General features: G+C 43.5%; 1 protein-coding gene across 2 annotated transcripts in view; it reads right to left on the bottom strand.

Moving 5' to 3' along the window:
- Positions 1-8,499: 8,499 nt before the first annotated feature.
- Positions 8,500-18,160, bottom strand: part of PGPEP1 (pyroglutamyl-peptidase I) — a 37,922-nt gene continuing 28,261 nt past the window's right edge. For both annotated transcript variants that reach the window (XM_083350124.1, XM_083350123.1), the window contains 2 exons: positions 15,743-15,975; positions 8,500-14,760 (listed from right to left, as the gene is read on the bottom strand). In XM_083350124.1, coding sequence (XP_083206250.1) covers positions 14,568-14,760; positions 15,743-15,975 — 426 coding nt within the window. In that variant the 3' untranslated portion in view covers positions 8,500-14,567. The remainder of the gene's footprint in view (positions 14,761-15,742; positions 15,976-18,160) is intronic.

The raw sequence follows: 18,160 nt of genomic DNA, 5'->3' as shown, positions 1-18,160 counted from the left end.
TCCAGCAGAACCAGGTAGCTAATTTTTTGTTGCCCAGGCCCAGAATGGATTTCCAGAAGCGGCATCCACACAGAGAGCCGGTTGTTCACATATTTGAATCCCAGCACTGACTTTTTCCAGGGCCCTTGTAACTTTGGACCATCGTTAAACAAATGGATATAAATCAAAGATTACCTCTAAACAGGGGGTTGAACTTGATAATTTCAGTGCCCCCCTTATGCTCTGGTTCCATGAAATACTTAAGGGGAGGGAAGTGTTCTGTACCAGCCTACTACCGGCCCTGCAGAAAAGGCAGGGACAACCCCTTTACAAGAAGGCAAGAGGCTGGAACTAAGCCTGCCAAATTTATGGACACAAAAGCAAACAGAGCAAAACAAAACACGAACCATGAAACAGGACCTATTCAAACGGTTGCCTTCAGCAAGCCAGCCCTCCCACACATTCCCCTTTTAAACAGTTCAAGGCGTGGCTTCTCTCTGCCTCCTTCCGAGGTGCCCCATTGCCTTCCTCTGTTTACTCCTGCTTGACTGCCTCCTACGTCGGGCGTCCTTGAACAGGGCCAGCTGTGGGTCATCTTCATCCACGCTGTCAGGCTCACACAGCTGGGTCTGCGTTATAACCAGATGGGAGGGGCCTGGCTGAGGGCTCTGCGGAGCCTCAAGGCTATCCTCAGCAAGCTCTCCAACACCCCCCTCCTCCTCCTCTGAATCCTCTGACCCAACTGCCAAACCCACAGGCTGACCCTGAATCACAACAGGAAAGAAAATGGAGGTAGTTCTCAACCTATGACCTCAATTGCATGTAAGATTCCATCACTCAATAATGTGGTTGTTAAGTGAACTACACGTGATTTTACAATCTTTTTTGCTCTGGTTGTTAAATGAATCATGTAGTCATTAGGCAAATCTGGCTTCCCCCATTGGCTTTGCTTGTCAGAAACTGGCTGGGAAGGTTGCAAATGGTGACTAGGTGCCCCCAGCACACTGCAACCATTGTATATGCATGCCTGTTGCCAAGTGCCTGAATTTTGATCACTGCACCACAGGGAAGCTGCAATGATCTTAAGTACAGGGACTGATAGTAAGTCACTGTTTTCAGCACCATTGTAACTTGGAGCCATCATTAAATGAATAGCATGGATTACCTGTCGCTGCTGCTTTTCCCGATGATGTTCTGAAAACACCAACTGATGGCTGGTTCATTCAGTCTGCCTTCACCCTAGCCTGCAACATTTATGGCTGTCAGGTCTGGAACATAGTTGAGACATGTGTTATCCTCTTCCCCCTTTCTGAACGCTTTTTCTTAGGTGAAGGATTCAGGCTAACTCAAAAGTATGCAAGTGTCTCTTAGACAGTTGGAATTTGCTTCTTACCTCTGTCCATAAGGCAACAGAGCAATTGGCTTTTTTAAAAAAGAGTGCTTTTAAAATGTAATGTTGGAAGAAATGAAGCTCGGCTGTTAATGCAGGGTCTAAAGCCTGTGTTTTAAAAAAAATGTCTCTGGGCCTCTGGAAAACAGCATGATGAGAATTTGCATTTTAGTTGGTAGCCCATCTGGTGTGTGTGTGTGTGCGTGTGTGTGTGCATACACACACATATATACATATACATATACATACATATAGGGAGGCGGTGGCTCAGTGGGTTAGGACGCTGAGCTTGTTTTTCCAACTAGTTTGGCTAGTCCACAGCCGTGGGATTTTCTCTTTGTGTGTGTGTGTGCGTTTGTGTGTGTATGGGAGTCTTCTCCCAGAAGAACGAAGCTGAAGTCAACAGCCTGAGGATGATGGATGAGATTTCGTCGAAACGTTGCCCTGATACCTCCAATTCTACATGGGAAAAAACCCGAATGACCAAAGATCTACATATATATATATATATATATATATATATATATATATATATATATATATATATATATATATATATATATATATATATATATATATATATATATGACTACAGCCTGTTCGATGGCCTTTGAGATAAGGCTGAAAACAGGAAATAAAGATTTGCCCCATGTTTGGGGCCTAGCAAGGTAATCTAAGAGTTAACATATGACACATATCTCTCCCCTTGCAGAAAACTAACAAAGTGAGAGAGAACCTGTGGCTCAAGAAGTAAAAACACTGCCTAACGTGCAATCAGCCCAGGTTCGAATCTCAGAAGGGTATGACTGACTGATGAAGACTAATGAGTCAGAAATGCATTTCAGCCTCCCTTAATTCTTTGTTAGTAATTTACACACACACACACACACACACACACACACACACACACACACACACATATATATATATATATATATATATATATATATATATATATATCAGGGGTGTGTGTGTATCAGAGAGAGGGAGAGGGAGAGGGAGAGGGAGGGAGAGGGAGAGGGAGAGGGAGATCTTCTTCTTCTTCTTCTCCTCCTCCTCCTCCTCCTTCTTTTCTTCCCCATCTCTTTCTTTCTCTTTCTCCTCCTTTACCACTGTAGATGTCAAGAGAGATGCAAAGTTCTGTCTCTTGCTCTTCTGGTGGCCTCAACCATTGTTAATTGATGTTGCGAGTTCTACAGATATGCCAAAATAAGAAAAATATTTCCAATCTTAGCTGGAGAATACGGTCTTCAAATGTCTGTAAAGCAAAATTTTCTTCTTCAGATATGGCTCTTCTGGGATGACTTTCTGACTTCCCAGACTTCTAGCCTGTGACCCTATTTATCCTAATGGTTTCAAGTACTAACTTGATTTTACCTCACACAGGTTTTGAGATCAGCAAGATCCCATAGGTTCTGCTTGCCACTGCAGATGCACCTCCCTTCTTCCCCAAAGTATTTAGACAGGCAGGTGTATACACCTTTCTTTGATGTAACACAATTTTAAGGCAATAGGGACTGGAGAATTTCTCTTTTAAACCCTAGAGACTCATTCTCATGAATCAGGTAGGAAAATATGTAATCAGATCCTCTCAAACTGAGAAGCTTGCATTCCGTGTGCAATAGCGCCACCTGGTGTGTTTTAAGTGCAACATATGAACTTGCTGTAACATGCAATATCAACAACTTAGCATAATTCAGAGATGCTGGACAGCAGACACCAGCCTCTGCTCTTCAAAACTAAAGACAGGGGATTGTAGGAAGTTTAGTTCAAAACAAAACAAGCACTAACTTTTCCCCCGGGTCCCGGGTAAACGTGCAATCCCAAGCTTTTGTTGAACTGCCACAGTCACAGGAACTGGTGCTAGGAGCCCAGCAATAACTGAAGAATCAGAAATTCCCCATCCCTGTTCTAATCAATACAATTATGGCTTCAGGTTCAGGATAGCCTTTCAATGGAAGCATGCATGAAACAGTAGGTAGAAGCCAACTGAAAGCCTGCAGCTTTATTCTCCTTTCCGATGGATTAACAGAATAATAGAGTTGGAAGGGATCTTGAAGGTCTTCTAGTCCAACCCTCTTCTCAACCAGGAGACCCTATACAATTCCAAATAAATGGCTGTCCAGTACATTCTTTAAAGCCTCCAGTGATGGAGCACTCACAACTTCTGGGGGCAAATCATTCCACTGATTAATTTTCCTAACTATCAGGAAATGTCTCCTTAGTTGTAGGTTGGGTCTCACCTTGATTAGTTTATATCCATTGTTTCTTGGTGCTTTGGAAAATAGGTTGATCCTTCTTTTTTGTGGCAGCCCCTCACATAATGGAACACTGCTATAATGTCACCCCTAACCCTACTTTTCACTAGACTAGACATACCCAATTCCTGCAACCATTCTTCATAGGTTTTAGCCTTCAGCCCTCGTAATCATCCTTGTTGCTCTTTTCTGCAATCCTTCCAGAGCTGCATCATCTTTTTTGTATTGTGGTGACCAGAATTGGACGCAGCATTCCAAGTGTGGTCTTACCTATTCACCCTGGTCACAGGTCTGCAACCCGCGGCTCCGGAGCTGCATGCGGCTCTTTCAGCCATCTCCTGCGGCTCCCAGTCCTCTGCCATGTGCACTCCCCCCCAAAAAGTGGGACTAAAAAATTTCAACCAATCAATTCAAATATACAGGGTTGGTGCATATCTCACCTTGGCTCCACTCTTCAGTCAAACTCTGTTCTGCGCATGCACGCATGTACGCGCATGCACGCATGTACGCGCATGCACACACATTTTTTGTGGCTCCCAGTTTTTCCTTTTGTGAGGGAACCAGTTCTGAGTGGTTCTTTCACTGTTTCAGGTTGCTGACCCCTGACCTAGGTAAACTCTAGATTGGGGTTAATCAAACACCCTTCTACAAGCACATTGTGTGCAATATACAAGCATCATGCTAAGACTATCCCGAACCACAAAACACAATATCCAACTGTAGCTTTGGGCTCATCCAAATAGCAACAGGAATATACTTCTTCCCTCTTTCCCCAAAGGGGAAGAGAATACGTACAGAAAGTACTTGACTCACAACCATTCACTTAGTGACCATTTGAAGTTATGGCACTGCAAAAAGTGACTTATGACTGGTTGTCACACTTACAACTATTGCAGCATTCTCCTGCTCATGATCAAAATTCAGGCTCTTGGAAACTGGCATGTATTTACAGCAGTTGCACAGTCCCGGGGGTCATGTGATAACTATTTGTGACCTTTCCAGCCAACTTCTGACAAGCAAAAGTCAATGGTGGAAGCCAGATTTTCTTAACGACTGCATGATTCACTTAACAGCTGCAGTGATTTGCTTAACAACTGCAGCAAAAAAGGTGGTAAAATGGGGCATAACTCAGCTAACAACTGCCTTGCTTAGCAACTGAAATGTAAGGCTCAAGTGTGGTTGGTTGTACATTAAGGATCTGTACTTTTTAGAGCACTTGAACAATGAAAACATGTGTGTTGATGCATCCTACACAATGAGGGATGGATATAGGTCAGCAATTGGTAGCTTTCCAGCCAAAGATTAAAAGTTGGCAGTCCTATGGAAGGAGAGTTTTCTCCCAGCAGCCAACCCCAAATCAGGAGGGTCTGGTACTAGGGAGCTGAAAATCATGACACAACTTTTTAAGCTCTACTTTTGTTTCACACACACACACACAAATCAAGAAAACTATTGCATGATTTCCAGCATCCAGAAGAGAAATGCTGTGATGAGAATAAATTTGTGTAAGACACATCTTCCTCTGTTGGGTTTTTCCTGTTCTCTGAGCTTTGTTGTCTTTTTACACAGATGTTGAACATCTGCCCAGGATGTTTTGCCTGACCACAGGGAAAATGTCACTTTTCCATGGTTACACCTAAAGCATGGGATACTGGCTGGCTGGTGATGAGATGGAGGTTGTTTTGTGAAGTCATGTCTTTGAGGGACAGGCAGTGGAATAGTTGCATGATGTGGCAAAGGAGATGTTTGGATGATGTGATGTCCTTCACCCACTGGTGGGGAAAACTCAGATTTTAAGAATGGGTAGGATGGAATGGAATTTTTCCAAATGGACGAATAAGGTTTCTGGCAGAAGTAAAATTTTCTTCTCTCAATAGTGCACTTTTAGGCAGAGATAGAAGCCTGCATAAAAGACACAACATGATGCCTGAACTTGCTATTTAGGCATTCAAAGCACATCTCTTGGACCTTGTTGGCTGTCCCCTTTACCAAAGCCAGGACAATTAGATATCCCCTCTACCATTTGTCATTTGCTATCTTCTCATGGATGGTTCTCATGCACATCTGCAGTGGGCTGAACTAGATCTTTGTGGTCTCTTCCAACTCTCCAGCTAACCATAGTCCATCTCAAACACCCCAGACCTCATTATGCCTAACCTGGAAAACAGGCCCCCTGCATAAGAAACAGGGGCCCCCCTCCTGCGCATAAGGAACTGGCAAAAGAAACCATGTCTTCAGCAGGACCAAACTAAGACCTGTGATTGCAAGTCAGCTCACTTCAGGGGATGGGTTGCAATTCTGAATTTCTGCACTTCTGACAGCCTTGCAAATTCATACAAGTTGTGAGAGGCAATGGGGCAGGACTGCCTTCTTTTCTCATCTGTGAATGGTTGGCCTTAGAAAGCCGCACTATCCATGCCTTCTTCCAGCACTGGAGGCAGGTTTAGAATAACCCCCCACCCCCATCCCATCTCTCCTAATACAGTTCTTCCATTGCTAGCAAACGGGAGCAATGGAGCATTTGGGCAACAGGCTGAGCAACAAAGCCATTTTTTTCCAGGTTCAGCATCAGCTTCCAGTCCACAAGTGACCAGCTGTCTTATCTGCACCTAATGCTATGCTACTTTACATCCCAGTCCACACTGGTAACACATGGCAACCATCAGCATATCAAACGCACAGAAGTGCACTCATGCACCTGATTTTAACATGGCGAACCACAATGGCAAGCTCTGACTGGTGCCTCCATGATTACACCAAACTGGCTCTCCAATAGTTTATCTGTGCTTAGTCCAAACTGCAATATGGTACTGCAGGAGCCCAGGCAGAGCAGCTAATCTTAGTAGTTTTCCCTCCATCTGAAGTCAATGAAATTTTCTCCTACAAAACCTGGGGCCAATTTAAAAGTGTGCCATTGATCACTTGTGCTGAAAAGCAACTCTCCATAGATTGCTACCCTCTGGAGATCAATGGAGAAGCTTCAGTATCACAGTCCACAGGGGTGCCCTATTGAGAAAAACAAAAAAGCATCTTCCTTTCTACCCCATTTCAACCACTTGAACATCTTTAACAGCACAACCATCAAATTCTAATGGAATAACTTCCAAGTAGGTAACAACTAGAGCAATAAAGATGATTAGAGTACCAGAGGCTAAAACGTATGAAGAACAGTTACAAGACTTGGGTAGGTCTAGTTTAATGAAAAGAAAGACGATAGCAGTAATCCAATCTCTAAGGGGCTGCCTCAAAGAAGGGGGAGTCAACTTATTTTCCAAAGCACTTGAAGGCAGGACAAGAAGCAATGGATGGAAACTAATCAAGGAGAGAAGCAACCTAGAACTAAGGAGAAATTTCCTGTCAGTGAGAAATAATTAACCAGTGGAAGAACCTGCCTCCAGAAGTTGTGGGTGTTCCAACTCTGGAGCTTTTTAAAGAAGAGATTGGACCGCCATTTGTCTGAAATGGTAGGCTTTCCTCTTTAGCAAGGGCTTTGGCTAGAAACAGGGGTAGGCAACCTCGGCTCTTTTATGACTCATGGACTTCAACTCCCAGAATTCCTGAGTCAGCATAGCTGACTCAGGAATTCTGGGAGTTGAAGTCCATGAGTCATAAAAGAGCCGAGGTTGCCTACCCATGGGCTAGAAGACCTCCAAGGTCCCTTTCAACTCTGCTATTCTGTTACCTAGCAGAACTTGGCTGACCTTGACTGATCTCCAAAATTAAACGGAATCAGATGTGATCAAACAGGGCACACACACACAAAAAGAAAATCCCATGGCTATGGACTAGCCAAACTAGTTGGAAAAACATTTTGAAAGTGATGAACTGTTTCTGCACTTATGCCAATATAACTACATGGATATTTCCATTAAGTCACTGCAATTCTAGGTTAACTAAGCATCGGGCAGCAACGAATTGGATAAACCTTTTTGAAAGGAATCTTTTTAATAGCCCTTTTCAGCCTGCACCCTGAAACATCGTTTACTGGGGTATTAAATTTAGTAGCTAGAACAGTGAAATATACAGTGGGCCAGAGAACACAGTTGTAGTTGATTGGTTGCAGGGTGCTGGCTGAAGCATGAGATCTATGCTGTGATTGGTTGCTTTGAGTGTAGAGCTGGATGTTCCCTTTCCCCCCCCCACCGCCGCCTCTTTTTCTTCTCTGTGTTCTGTATGCTGTTTCATTTACCTCATGATGTTCCTGACTATCTTGTCTGCTGTAAATATAAATATTAAATATATTTATTTATATAAAACTACAAGTTTGTGTCAGTGCCTCAATTCATTTGGGCCACGGGTCGGCAACCCGCGGCTCCGGAGCCGCATGCAGCTCTTTGAGCCGTCTCCTGCGGTTCCCAGTCCTCCTCCGTCGGCGGAGGTTTGGGGAGCTGCGTGCGCAGCTCTCCAGACCTCCACTGCCCCGTTTGCAGAGATGCTGCCTTCGTCCATGTTTGACGAAGGCAGCAGCTCTCCAAACAGCTATCCAAAGTTTGCAGAACTGCTGCCTGCAGTAGAACCGTCCTGTTTGTACAGCTGCCGCACTCGTCCATGTTTGATGAGTGCGGCAGGTCTCCAAATGGGCAGCGGCGGTTTGGAGAGGTGCGCACGTGCGCGTGCGTGCCTACAGGCGCACGCACATTTCGCGGCTCCCACTTTTTTGTCTGCATGACGGAACCGGTTCCGAGTGGCTCTTTTGCTGTTTCAGGTTGCTGATCCCTGATTTGGGCAGTTGCTGTGCAATTCCTTGACAACATTCTTCACTTAGGTGGCCTCTTCGGTTTATGAAAGAGCAGAAGAAAACGTCTGAAACATTTTAAGAACTGGCAAATGTACCTGGGGGTGCGGGAGAAAGAAGTGAAACAGAAAAACAGAAAGAACGCTTAATTTTTAATTGATTGAATAAAATGAGTTTAATGCAACCATAAAAAAATATGCAGGTGCTTAGTACTGAAGTCAGTGGTTCTGTGGGGAAAAACAACAACTATCCCCTAAAATTAACTGGTTTGCGAAAAACCGAGAAATTATGGAATAAATTACATTTTCTAGTTAGCCGTAGAAGGGGGTGGGGGGAAGGTGAAACAAAGGTCTGGAGCTTTAATGAAAACAGATTCCTGAGGAGATGAAAACAGAATGAAAACAAAGTCGGAGAACTCAAAAGGAAAACAAAACCATTTCAGGCGATTCAGAGGTCAGGACTCCAGACCTTGACAAAATTCGGCAACTTTGGCAGATGGTCAGTCTCAAAGGAGCTGCAGACATGAAGGGCAGGCACATGAGCCATGCGGCTTTTGAGAGGTAATCTGATGCATTGCCAGAGTTAGGGGAACTGTGCTGAATCCTCTGGAACTGGAGTGTCTAGACACAGGTATCCAGGGGTGCCTGCAGCATATGGCTAAAAACCCAAGATGGTGGCTGCAACAGTCAGTTTCCAACCTCTAGAGGAGGGGTCTCCAACCCTGGCAACTGTAAGACTTGTGGACTTCAACTCCCAGAATTCTCCAGACAGCCTGGCTGGCTGGGGAATTCTGGGAGTTGAAATCCACAGGTCTTAAAAAGTTGCCAAAGGTGGACACTCCTGCCCTAAAGAGAAAACGCAAAGGGTACTTTTGAGTCTGTCCAAAATTGGATACTCACTGGAGCCTCTGAATTCCTTGACGTGTTAATAGAACATCAATGAACTGGATGATCAGCTGGGTTAAACTGCTTTGTATCCATTCCTTTCAGCAATGGACTGTTTGTGTGAGATATATAAAGGTAGTCCTCGACTTTGTTTAGTGACTATTTGAAGTTACAATGGCGCTGAAAAAAAAGGGACTTACAGCCAATTCTCGTGCTTATGACTGTTGCAGGATCCTCACGGTCGTGATCAACATTCAGGCAACCAGCATGTATTTACAATGGTTGCAGCATCCCAGGGTCGTGTGACTGCCATTTGTGACCTCCCCAGCCACCTTCTGGCAAGCAAAGTCAATGGGGAAAGCTGAATATGCTTTACAACCATGTGATGCCTTAACAATGGCAGTGATTTACTTAACAACCATGGCATAAAAAGTCATAAAATCAGGCACGACTCATTTAACCATCTTGCGAGGCAATGGAAATTCTTGCCCCAATTGGGGTCGTAAGTTGAGGACTAGCTGTAGTGGGTGAATAATTTTGTCGTTCTGACTAAATAGGTTTCTTTTCGGTAAGTATAACCTAACTGATACTAAGGAATGAACAGTGTTCCGTATTTGATAGTTAGCAGAATGAGATTTACAAATCCATTCTAAAAGTTAGGTCTTTACTTTTGGGAAGAAACCATAACTAAAACTCATGTTTAAGTGCTGGTTTTAAAAAAATCTGGTTTCTTTTAACAAGGGCCAGTGTACAAATAGAGCAGGGGTGGGCAACTATAGCAACTTTATGACCTATGGACTTCAATTCCCAGAATTCTGAACTAGAGGACTCTGGGGGAGTTCTGGGTTTTCAAATGGTGCCTATTGTTTTGGGATAGTGGCAAAAAGATTAGGAATTATCAAATAACTCATAATTACCGGTACATTGCTATTGTTGCTAGACTGAGTCTAGGTATTTGGCAAGGCAAATTCTGGTTTAGCAGTGTGAAAGATTGCAACCGACGGGACAATTATCAGAGGACACTGTGCCGATGATCAAATTGCTGTTGAGCAGTCCCCATCCACTCCCACCCACTCTTTATGCCAACCCCCACTGTGAAAGCTGGCCAGGCAACATTTTCATTAGAAAAACACCAGAGGTATGGAGGTCCAATCAGAGCTGGTGAAGTAGGGCAACAGCCCCAATTTGTAGCATAGAGATCTCCTCCCTCCTGCACACCTGGGAGTGGGTGTGCAGATGAACTAGAAAGAAAAAAGATGCTGCAGCAGGCATAATCCAGGGTTCTGATCCCAAACTCAGCTATAGGGTCAGAAGCTGGAAAGTAGCGTTATCCACTTTTAAACTTCTCTCTACATGCTGAGACAACATGTGAAAATCAGAGAGATCCCCAAAACCACAGCCTTTGCATTCTGCGGGGCTTTGGCTGGGCTGATACCACAATAAGGCTTAAAATGTTTTATACAATAAGCACCCTATGTTGTGCATTAAGACAAGCAACTGTCCTCTGGGCTATTGTTTCAGAGCCACGCCACACCTCCCACCAGAAAATGTCACTCCAAAGCCTGATTTCCCTTCCCCCCCTCCCCAAATTCCGGGCAAAAGTTCTCTTGAGAAGTTTTAGGTTACATACACACCTCTTTCCTGTGCCAAATTCAACATTCTCAACCATTTTAAAAAATTTAAAGATACTATTGAATAGTCTGTTCACACATTTACTAATCTCCCATTGAAAATAAGTTTCCAAGCAAAGCTCTGAAATTGTTTGCACACAATACTAACATGTGCTACAGCTAAACACAATGGATTTTGTTTTAAAAACAGCTGGTTAAGAAAATGTTTCAGATTGCTGTCTTCATAATTTACATCCCAGTTAACTGAAGTTGTCAATTTCAGGGATGCAAAACGAGTAAGTAATAATTTTTAATCTATTTGTACTAAATACTAGTAGTCCTTGACTTACAACTATTCATTTAGTGACTGTTCAGAAATTACAACAGCACTGAAAAAGGGGCTTTGATCAGTCCTTACATCGCAACATTCCCAGGGTTATTATGTCAGCTAATTTTGGGCACCTGGCATCAAGCATATTGCTATTGCTATGTTAACAGTGTCCTAGGGTCTTATAAACAACATAAGCAACATTCCTAGCCAGCTTCCGACAAGCAAAGAATGGAGGAAACTGGATTTGCTTAATGATGGCATGATTCACTTAACTGCCGTGATTTGCTAAATGACGATGGCCAAAAAGGTCATTAAGTGGGCATGACTTTCTTAACAACCGCCTTGTTTAGCCATGGTCCCAAGTGGTCGTAGGTCAAGGACTACCTTTATGTATCTGATACATATTCTAAGTCAGAATCCATGTTTAGAGCATCATGTTCTCCAGAAAAGGTATGGATTCAGAAGTTTTTGAACACACCCAACCCATGGTGTGATTATTAGGGTTTAAAAGTTCCCTGGAAGGAAAAACACACAAGGGATGGCAGAGGACTAGTGGAAGAATCCTTGTGTCGGTATGGACAGAGCATGATGCTTGATGCCCTTCCTTGAACTCATATTGTCAGAAATTGGGTTATTGTAGGGCACCATTTCCCAACCTTGACAATTTTAAGATATCTAAACTTCAACTCCCAGAATTCCCCAGGCAGAAAACATGGTGACACTGTAGTTAGAAAGCAGTATTGCAGGCTAACTCTGCTGACAATTGGGAGTTCGATCCTGACTGGCTCAAGGTTAACTCTGCCTTCCATCCTTCTAAGGTCAATAAAATGAGGACCCAGATTGTTGGGGGCATATATATGCTGACACTGTAAACCGCTTAGAGAATGCTGTAAAGCACTATGGAGCAGTCTATAAGTCTAAGTGCTGTTGCTATCTTAAAATTACCAAGGTTGGGAAATGCTGCTATAGAGTGATTGCCTGCAAACTGAAGTATTGTCAAATCCACAGGATGAGACGCTGCTACTGGGCAAATCTTCTCACCGTTCCAAAAAGCTTTCTTCGAAATCAAGTCACTCCAACCTTGCAAAGGATTTTGCAGTGAAGCCTGAAAAATCCCATTCCCTTAGCAAACAGACTTAGAAAATGTAATTTCAAAAAAGGAAGAATGAGGGAGAGAATTTTCCAGTAAGGGTAACCATCTCTAAAAAGAAGTCAGCTCCCCTAAAAGGTGGTTTTTAATTGTTAACAACCCACTTTTCCTTCCATTTAAATGTTAAGCCATTTCACATCTTAAGGAAAAAAAAATATATCCAGGTCTCCTATTCTTATCATTTCAAAGAGAGATAGTTTTTATACAATGTGCATATCTGCACCCATCTAATAAGATTATATAAATTTCACAGCTACGCTTTATTAGAACTAAAAACAGCAGCCTTCTGTTCCTCAAACTGCATCGTTGCTGGGTTTTTTTTTAAAAAAAGGGGGCAAAAGGCCCCTTGCACAGTTTGCCATCTTACAAAGTATTATAAGGAAGAAGACTGCTTGCAAAACTAAAAACAAATGTAGACCCTATGTCATGACCCCACCTTTGCTAGAGAAGGGAGCAGGGGGGAAAAGCACAGAAGCCGTCACACTTGAGACAAAAAAAAAAATATTAAATAAAATAAATTATTAAACGAAACAGAAGTTGGCTGACTTACCACACACAAGGGTGCTTGGAATTTGAATGCAAGTTAAGAGGCTGGTGTGCAAACAAATTTAAGAGCAACTTAAAACTGCAACCCAAAAAGGGGTACAGATGAGGTTCACGTAAGACTGTCTCAAAATACGGCCACGCATTCAAACCCCAGCAGCCCTTTGTCTTGCAACCAGATTACCACTGGGTTTAGCAAGCTGACAAAGCACAAGGCAGCTCTCACTGAGAGTTACTATAAAAGCAGGATCAATTAGTTTAAAGAGAAAGAGAGAATCAAACAAGAATTTTACAGCAAAGAAGAGGTGGCTTCATTTTAAACCAGACCGTTTGTAGCAGAAGTTGCTTATTTTTTGCGGCCAGTTCAGTTTTATCGGGCAATTCCATTGTCCAAGATTTTAGGGTGGCCAAGTCTCCATTCTGCCATACAAGCTGCTTCCTGCTGCTTCATCCCCGAAGTCTTCCCATTTAGAGTGAAGTTGAACACTGCTCGTTTTAAAAGAAAAAAACAAACCAACCCACAGTCTTTAATCTTTTGAATGAATATTATACCCTAATCCCATCTAGGTAAAAAGTGCAGCATCATTTTCTACAGAGCTGGCAAGGACCACCGTCAGGTAAGCATTACGGAGGGGAGAGCCCAGAGGAAATTCCTGGAGAACTGCTCTGCTGAAGAAATCATGGGAACTTCTGCCCAGACACAGGAGCTGAAGCAAAAGAGGCCTTAACCAGGCAAGAGATAGTGCCAGCAAGTCCTCACCCCCTTCTCCTGGCAAGCAGAAATGCCAAAATCCTAACCTGGACCCAGAGTCTCATCCCTCCCCAGCAGAGCAGAAAAGTTTAGAAAAGGATGTGTACCGTGTTATTTTCCTATGGTACAAAAGGATATTTGAGCAGCATCTCACTTTGAGGCACTGGGAAAGATAGCTACGGTAGGGCTATTTGCGAAGAGGAGAAGAGAACCAGTTCCTAGGGCACATTAAGCCAGCAGGCCAGAAGAGAAGCTCTACATTTCAGACCAATTGAGTGGCTACAAAAGCCAGAAAAGGCAAAATCCAAAGAGATCTGGTCTTTTTTCTTTAAAGCCACCGACAGATTTGGCATGAGGTGTTGATTAAAGGAAATGTTCCCACCTCTCTTTCCATCACCAAGCGTTCCTCATGAAGAGCAGAACTCTACCATGTAAATTGGAGGAATCTGTTTCAAGCAAGGAAGAAAAAAGCTTCCAAGCTTCCTGGCAAATGTACATCTTCAAATGTACATCTTCCTGTAAAGGGAACAGTACTTCCCACGAGGGGCCTACATTTTCAGCTGAAAGCATTGCTACAAGTTGAGTGGAACCATCAAGCTGTCCTTCTGAAAACACAACGGCCTTGCAAAATTGAACTGGAGCACATTAGACCACCAGAGCAATTGCCCAACTGGCAAATCAATCCACTTAACAATCTTTGCGGGACCTGAACACCGCTGGGGACACCGAGAAGCTAGCGAGAGCTAGTTTGGCTGGAATTGAGAGAGAAGCAAAGGAGGATTCCCCCCAAATATATCTCCTCAGAGTGCCAGGAATCCATTTCTGTTCTCAATCCTCTACACGGATGCTGCCAGCTGGGATTCTGTAAGAACAGGAGAAAAGTTTTTGGAAGTGCAACCATGAGGAAAGTAAAGAGGCGGGGACTTTGGCCCAAGTTCAATGTTCATTGTGACAGTTGATGTTGCTTTCAGATTGTTCTAAGACATTAAGCATTTCCTCTATGATGGCCTGGAGTGCACGGCCCAGCTGTTCTGCGCTGTATGGTTTTCCCAAAGGAGGCACGTGGACAAATGCAGATCGGCCATGGCTCTGGTACAGGGAAGTGTAGTACGTGAAGTCACACAGATACCTACAAGAAGAACAATGAGATTCAGCCAGGGAAGGGGAGCAAACTTTATAAGCCCTTGCATTTGAAAGCCTACAAAAGTACGGTCGAATGAACTACGGCCTTTCATTCCTTCTACTCTTTTAAACAAAAGTGAATATCTGTGGCTCAGGAATTGAATTGTGGGGTTCTCGATACTCTCTAATTTTGTCTGTTTTCTTGAAATTGTTTCATTACCCACCTAGGTAATGTAATCAAGTGCATCCATGAATGCCAACTAGCAGGCAGAATTCATGACGAACACTCCCTTATTACATTTATTAAATTTTTATGCTGGCCATCTCCTCTATAAGGTGACTCCTTAATTTCACAACACGTGGACAGACTCAACCGCAGTTTCAACTAGCATTTCAGACCAAGCCAACTCCAAAAATGCTAGGGAATTCCTGGAAGCTTGGCATTCAGACAAATCAGCCATCAATAGATGTATAGAGATAAACCACGTTTACACATCATTCAAAAAGAAATCTAAGAAAGTTACAAGAAGACTACAGGTAGTCCTTGACTTACAACCACAATTGAGCACAAAATTTATGTTGCTAAGCAAGGCAGCTGTTAAGTGAGTTGGGCCTCATTTTACAACCTTTTTACCACAGTTGTTAAGCGAATCATGGCACTTAAGTGAATCTTGCGGTCATTAAGTAAATCTCACTTTGCTTGTCAGAAGGTCACAAAAGGTATTCCTGTTACCCCGGGATACTGCGACCGTCATAAATACATGCCAGTTCTCAAGTGCCCGAATTCCAATCATGTGACCATGGGGATGCTGCAACAGTCGTAAGCATAAAAACCGGTCATAAGTCACTTTTTTCAGTGCCATCGTAAATTCAAACGGTCACTAAACGAATGGTTGTTAAGTCAAGGACTACCTGTACCTCAAACTATTTCTCTCCACCCGCCTCTTAGCCTTCCTCTCGTCCTTCTCTTCTCCACTTCCTCATCATACCTCCCAGCGTCCTCCGATATCGTGACGGTGACATCCAGTCCTAATGCTGAGACTCTCTTGCACACGGCATCCATGTCGATGATCGAATCGATGCATTCCGGGCCCCCTTCAATACAGCATTCAGAACCGGGGCAGAAGTGGCAGTTGTCCAAACCCCGGTAGCCCACATTGTGGCCGCATTTTTCCAATGTCACCGTTGTGGCCATGCCAGACAGTCCCACGTGAACTACAAGCTGTTTTGAAAACAAGTCAAAAGCTTTCTGTTTGCAGAAGTGGAAAAGCAGGTTCATGAAACTAGCACAGCTGAGAGCCGAACTAGCGACCTGAGGTCAACATGCCTTTAAATCTTTTCCAAATAATCCCTGGTGTGTACATTCCTCCTCCCATCTGGAAGAAGGAAATGCATATAACCATAGTGCGTGCCCTTAAAGAGACAGGCCTTGGTTAAAAAAGAAACAAACTCAATCTCTCCCTACAACCAAGAAAATACAGCCACTCTATATAAGTGTGCACTGATCCTGCCCCTTTTGCAGTATTTCTGTTGGATTCTTTCTTTTTTTTAAAAAAAGAAGGTGGATAACCATGGGACTAAGCCCGGGGTAGGCAACCTCGGCTCTTTTATGACTCATGGACTTCAACTCCCAGAATTCCTGAGCCAGCTGGCTCAGGAATTCTGGGAGTTGAAGTCCATGAGTCATAAAAGAGCCGAGGTTGCCTACCCCTGGACTAAGCCATTAAAAACAAATTACCCACCCTGGCTGTTAAAGACCCAGTTTATGATCATTGGAAAATACAATCATAATATACTTGTTCTTACCTTTTTTGGACTGTAGTTAAATCTAAGGTCCATTCAAAATGCTGCTATTGCCCCTTGAAGCCCTAACTAGCTTAGGGCCAGATAACTTTCTTGCATCCTTTCTTAATAGAGATCCAGAGCCTAAAATTATGCTCAGATAACTTTTCTAGAAAAGATTAACTTGGTTGCCAGGTTGCTCCCTTTGAAGGCTACATGCCTCATGTATCTGTATCTGATTTCTCCAGGGCTTCTATATTTAAACACTTAAAAACAATCTATTCTTCTGTTCAAATTTACTGCTCATTTATTGTAGTTTTACAGTATACAGGTAATGCTCAACTTACGACCACAACTGAGCCAAAAATTTATGTTGCTAAGTGAAACATTTGTTAGGTGGATTTTGCCCCATTTTACGACGTTTCTTGCCGCAGTTGTTAAGTGAATCACCGCAGTTGTTAAACTAGTAACACAGTTGTTAAGTGAATCGGGTTTCCCCATTGACTTTGCTTGTCACAATGTTGCAGAAGGCAGTCACATGACTTGGGACACCACAACCATCAGAAATGAGTCAGTTGCCAAGCATCTGAATGTTGATCACGTGGCCATGGGGATACCACAGTGGTCGTGTGTGTGTGAAAAATTGTCGTCACTTTTTTTCAGTGCCGTTGTAACTTTGCACAGTCTGTTGTCAGTCAAGGACTACCTGTGTTCAGGTTTAGGATGGCCCAATGTCTTGCTCTGTTAAGAGTGAAGGCAAATATGTGTGCCTCACGATAATGTTGCAGGATCCAATCTGGCTGTTTTGTATTTTGTATTCCAAGCTTTTTGGACTTGTGCTGGAGCCCATCTTCAAGGAACATCCCTCTAGCAGAGTGTGAGCTGTTCTCTGTGTGTGGCATTTGTATATGGTCTGTTAAGGTTTACAAATTTTGCTGTTTTGGGGGTTGGCTCAGTGGGTTAGGACGCTGAGCTTGTCGATCAGATGGTCGGCAGTTTGGCGGGTCGAATCCTGAGTGCCGCATAGCAGAGTGAGCGCCTGTTACTCATCCCAGCTTCTGCCAACCTAGCAGTTCGAAAGCACGTAAAAATGCAAGTAGAAAAATAGGGACTACTACGGTGGGAAGGTAACAGCGTTCTGTGCACCTTTGGTATCTAGTCATGCCGGCCACATGACCACAGAGATGTCCTCGGACAAGCGCTGGCTCTTCGGCTTTGAAACGGAGATGAGCACCGGCCCCTAGAGTCAGAAACGACTAGCACGCATGTGCAGGGAAACCTTTACCTTTACCTTATGCAAACACACTGCAAACAAGCGAATAAAATCATATGCGGACTGCTGCTTGGATGCTGGAGATCTGCTGGATCAGATCATGTATCCATGTAGTTGAGCAGCTGGTAGACCTACAGGCTAAATCAAACTCAGAAGTTAAAAAGTAAGGTGGAACAGAACTTGTAAAGTTCGCAGATGATACAACAGTCGTGGGCCTTATTCATGATGACAATGTGGAAGCTTACCGCAAGGAGGTTGAGGGGTTGGTGAACTGGTGTAAAGAAAACGGCCTAGTTTTAAATACTGGTAAAACCAAAGAAATCATTGTCGATTTCAGAAAAGGCAGGCAAAA

This window comes from Vipera ursinii (assembly GCF_947247035.1).
Source record: "Vipera ursinii genome assembly, chromosome: 1".
NCBI lineage: Eukaryota > Metazoa > Chordata > Lepidosauria > Squamata > Viperidae > Vipera > Vipera ursinii.
The sequence above is the reverse complement of the archived record's forward strand: the minus strand, read 5'-3'. Positions and strand labels throughout refer to the sequence as shown.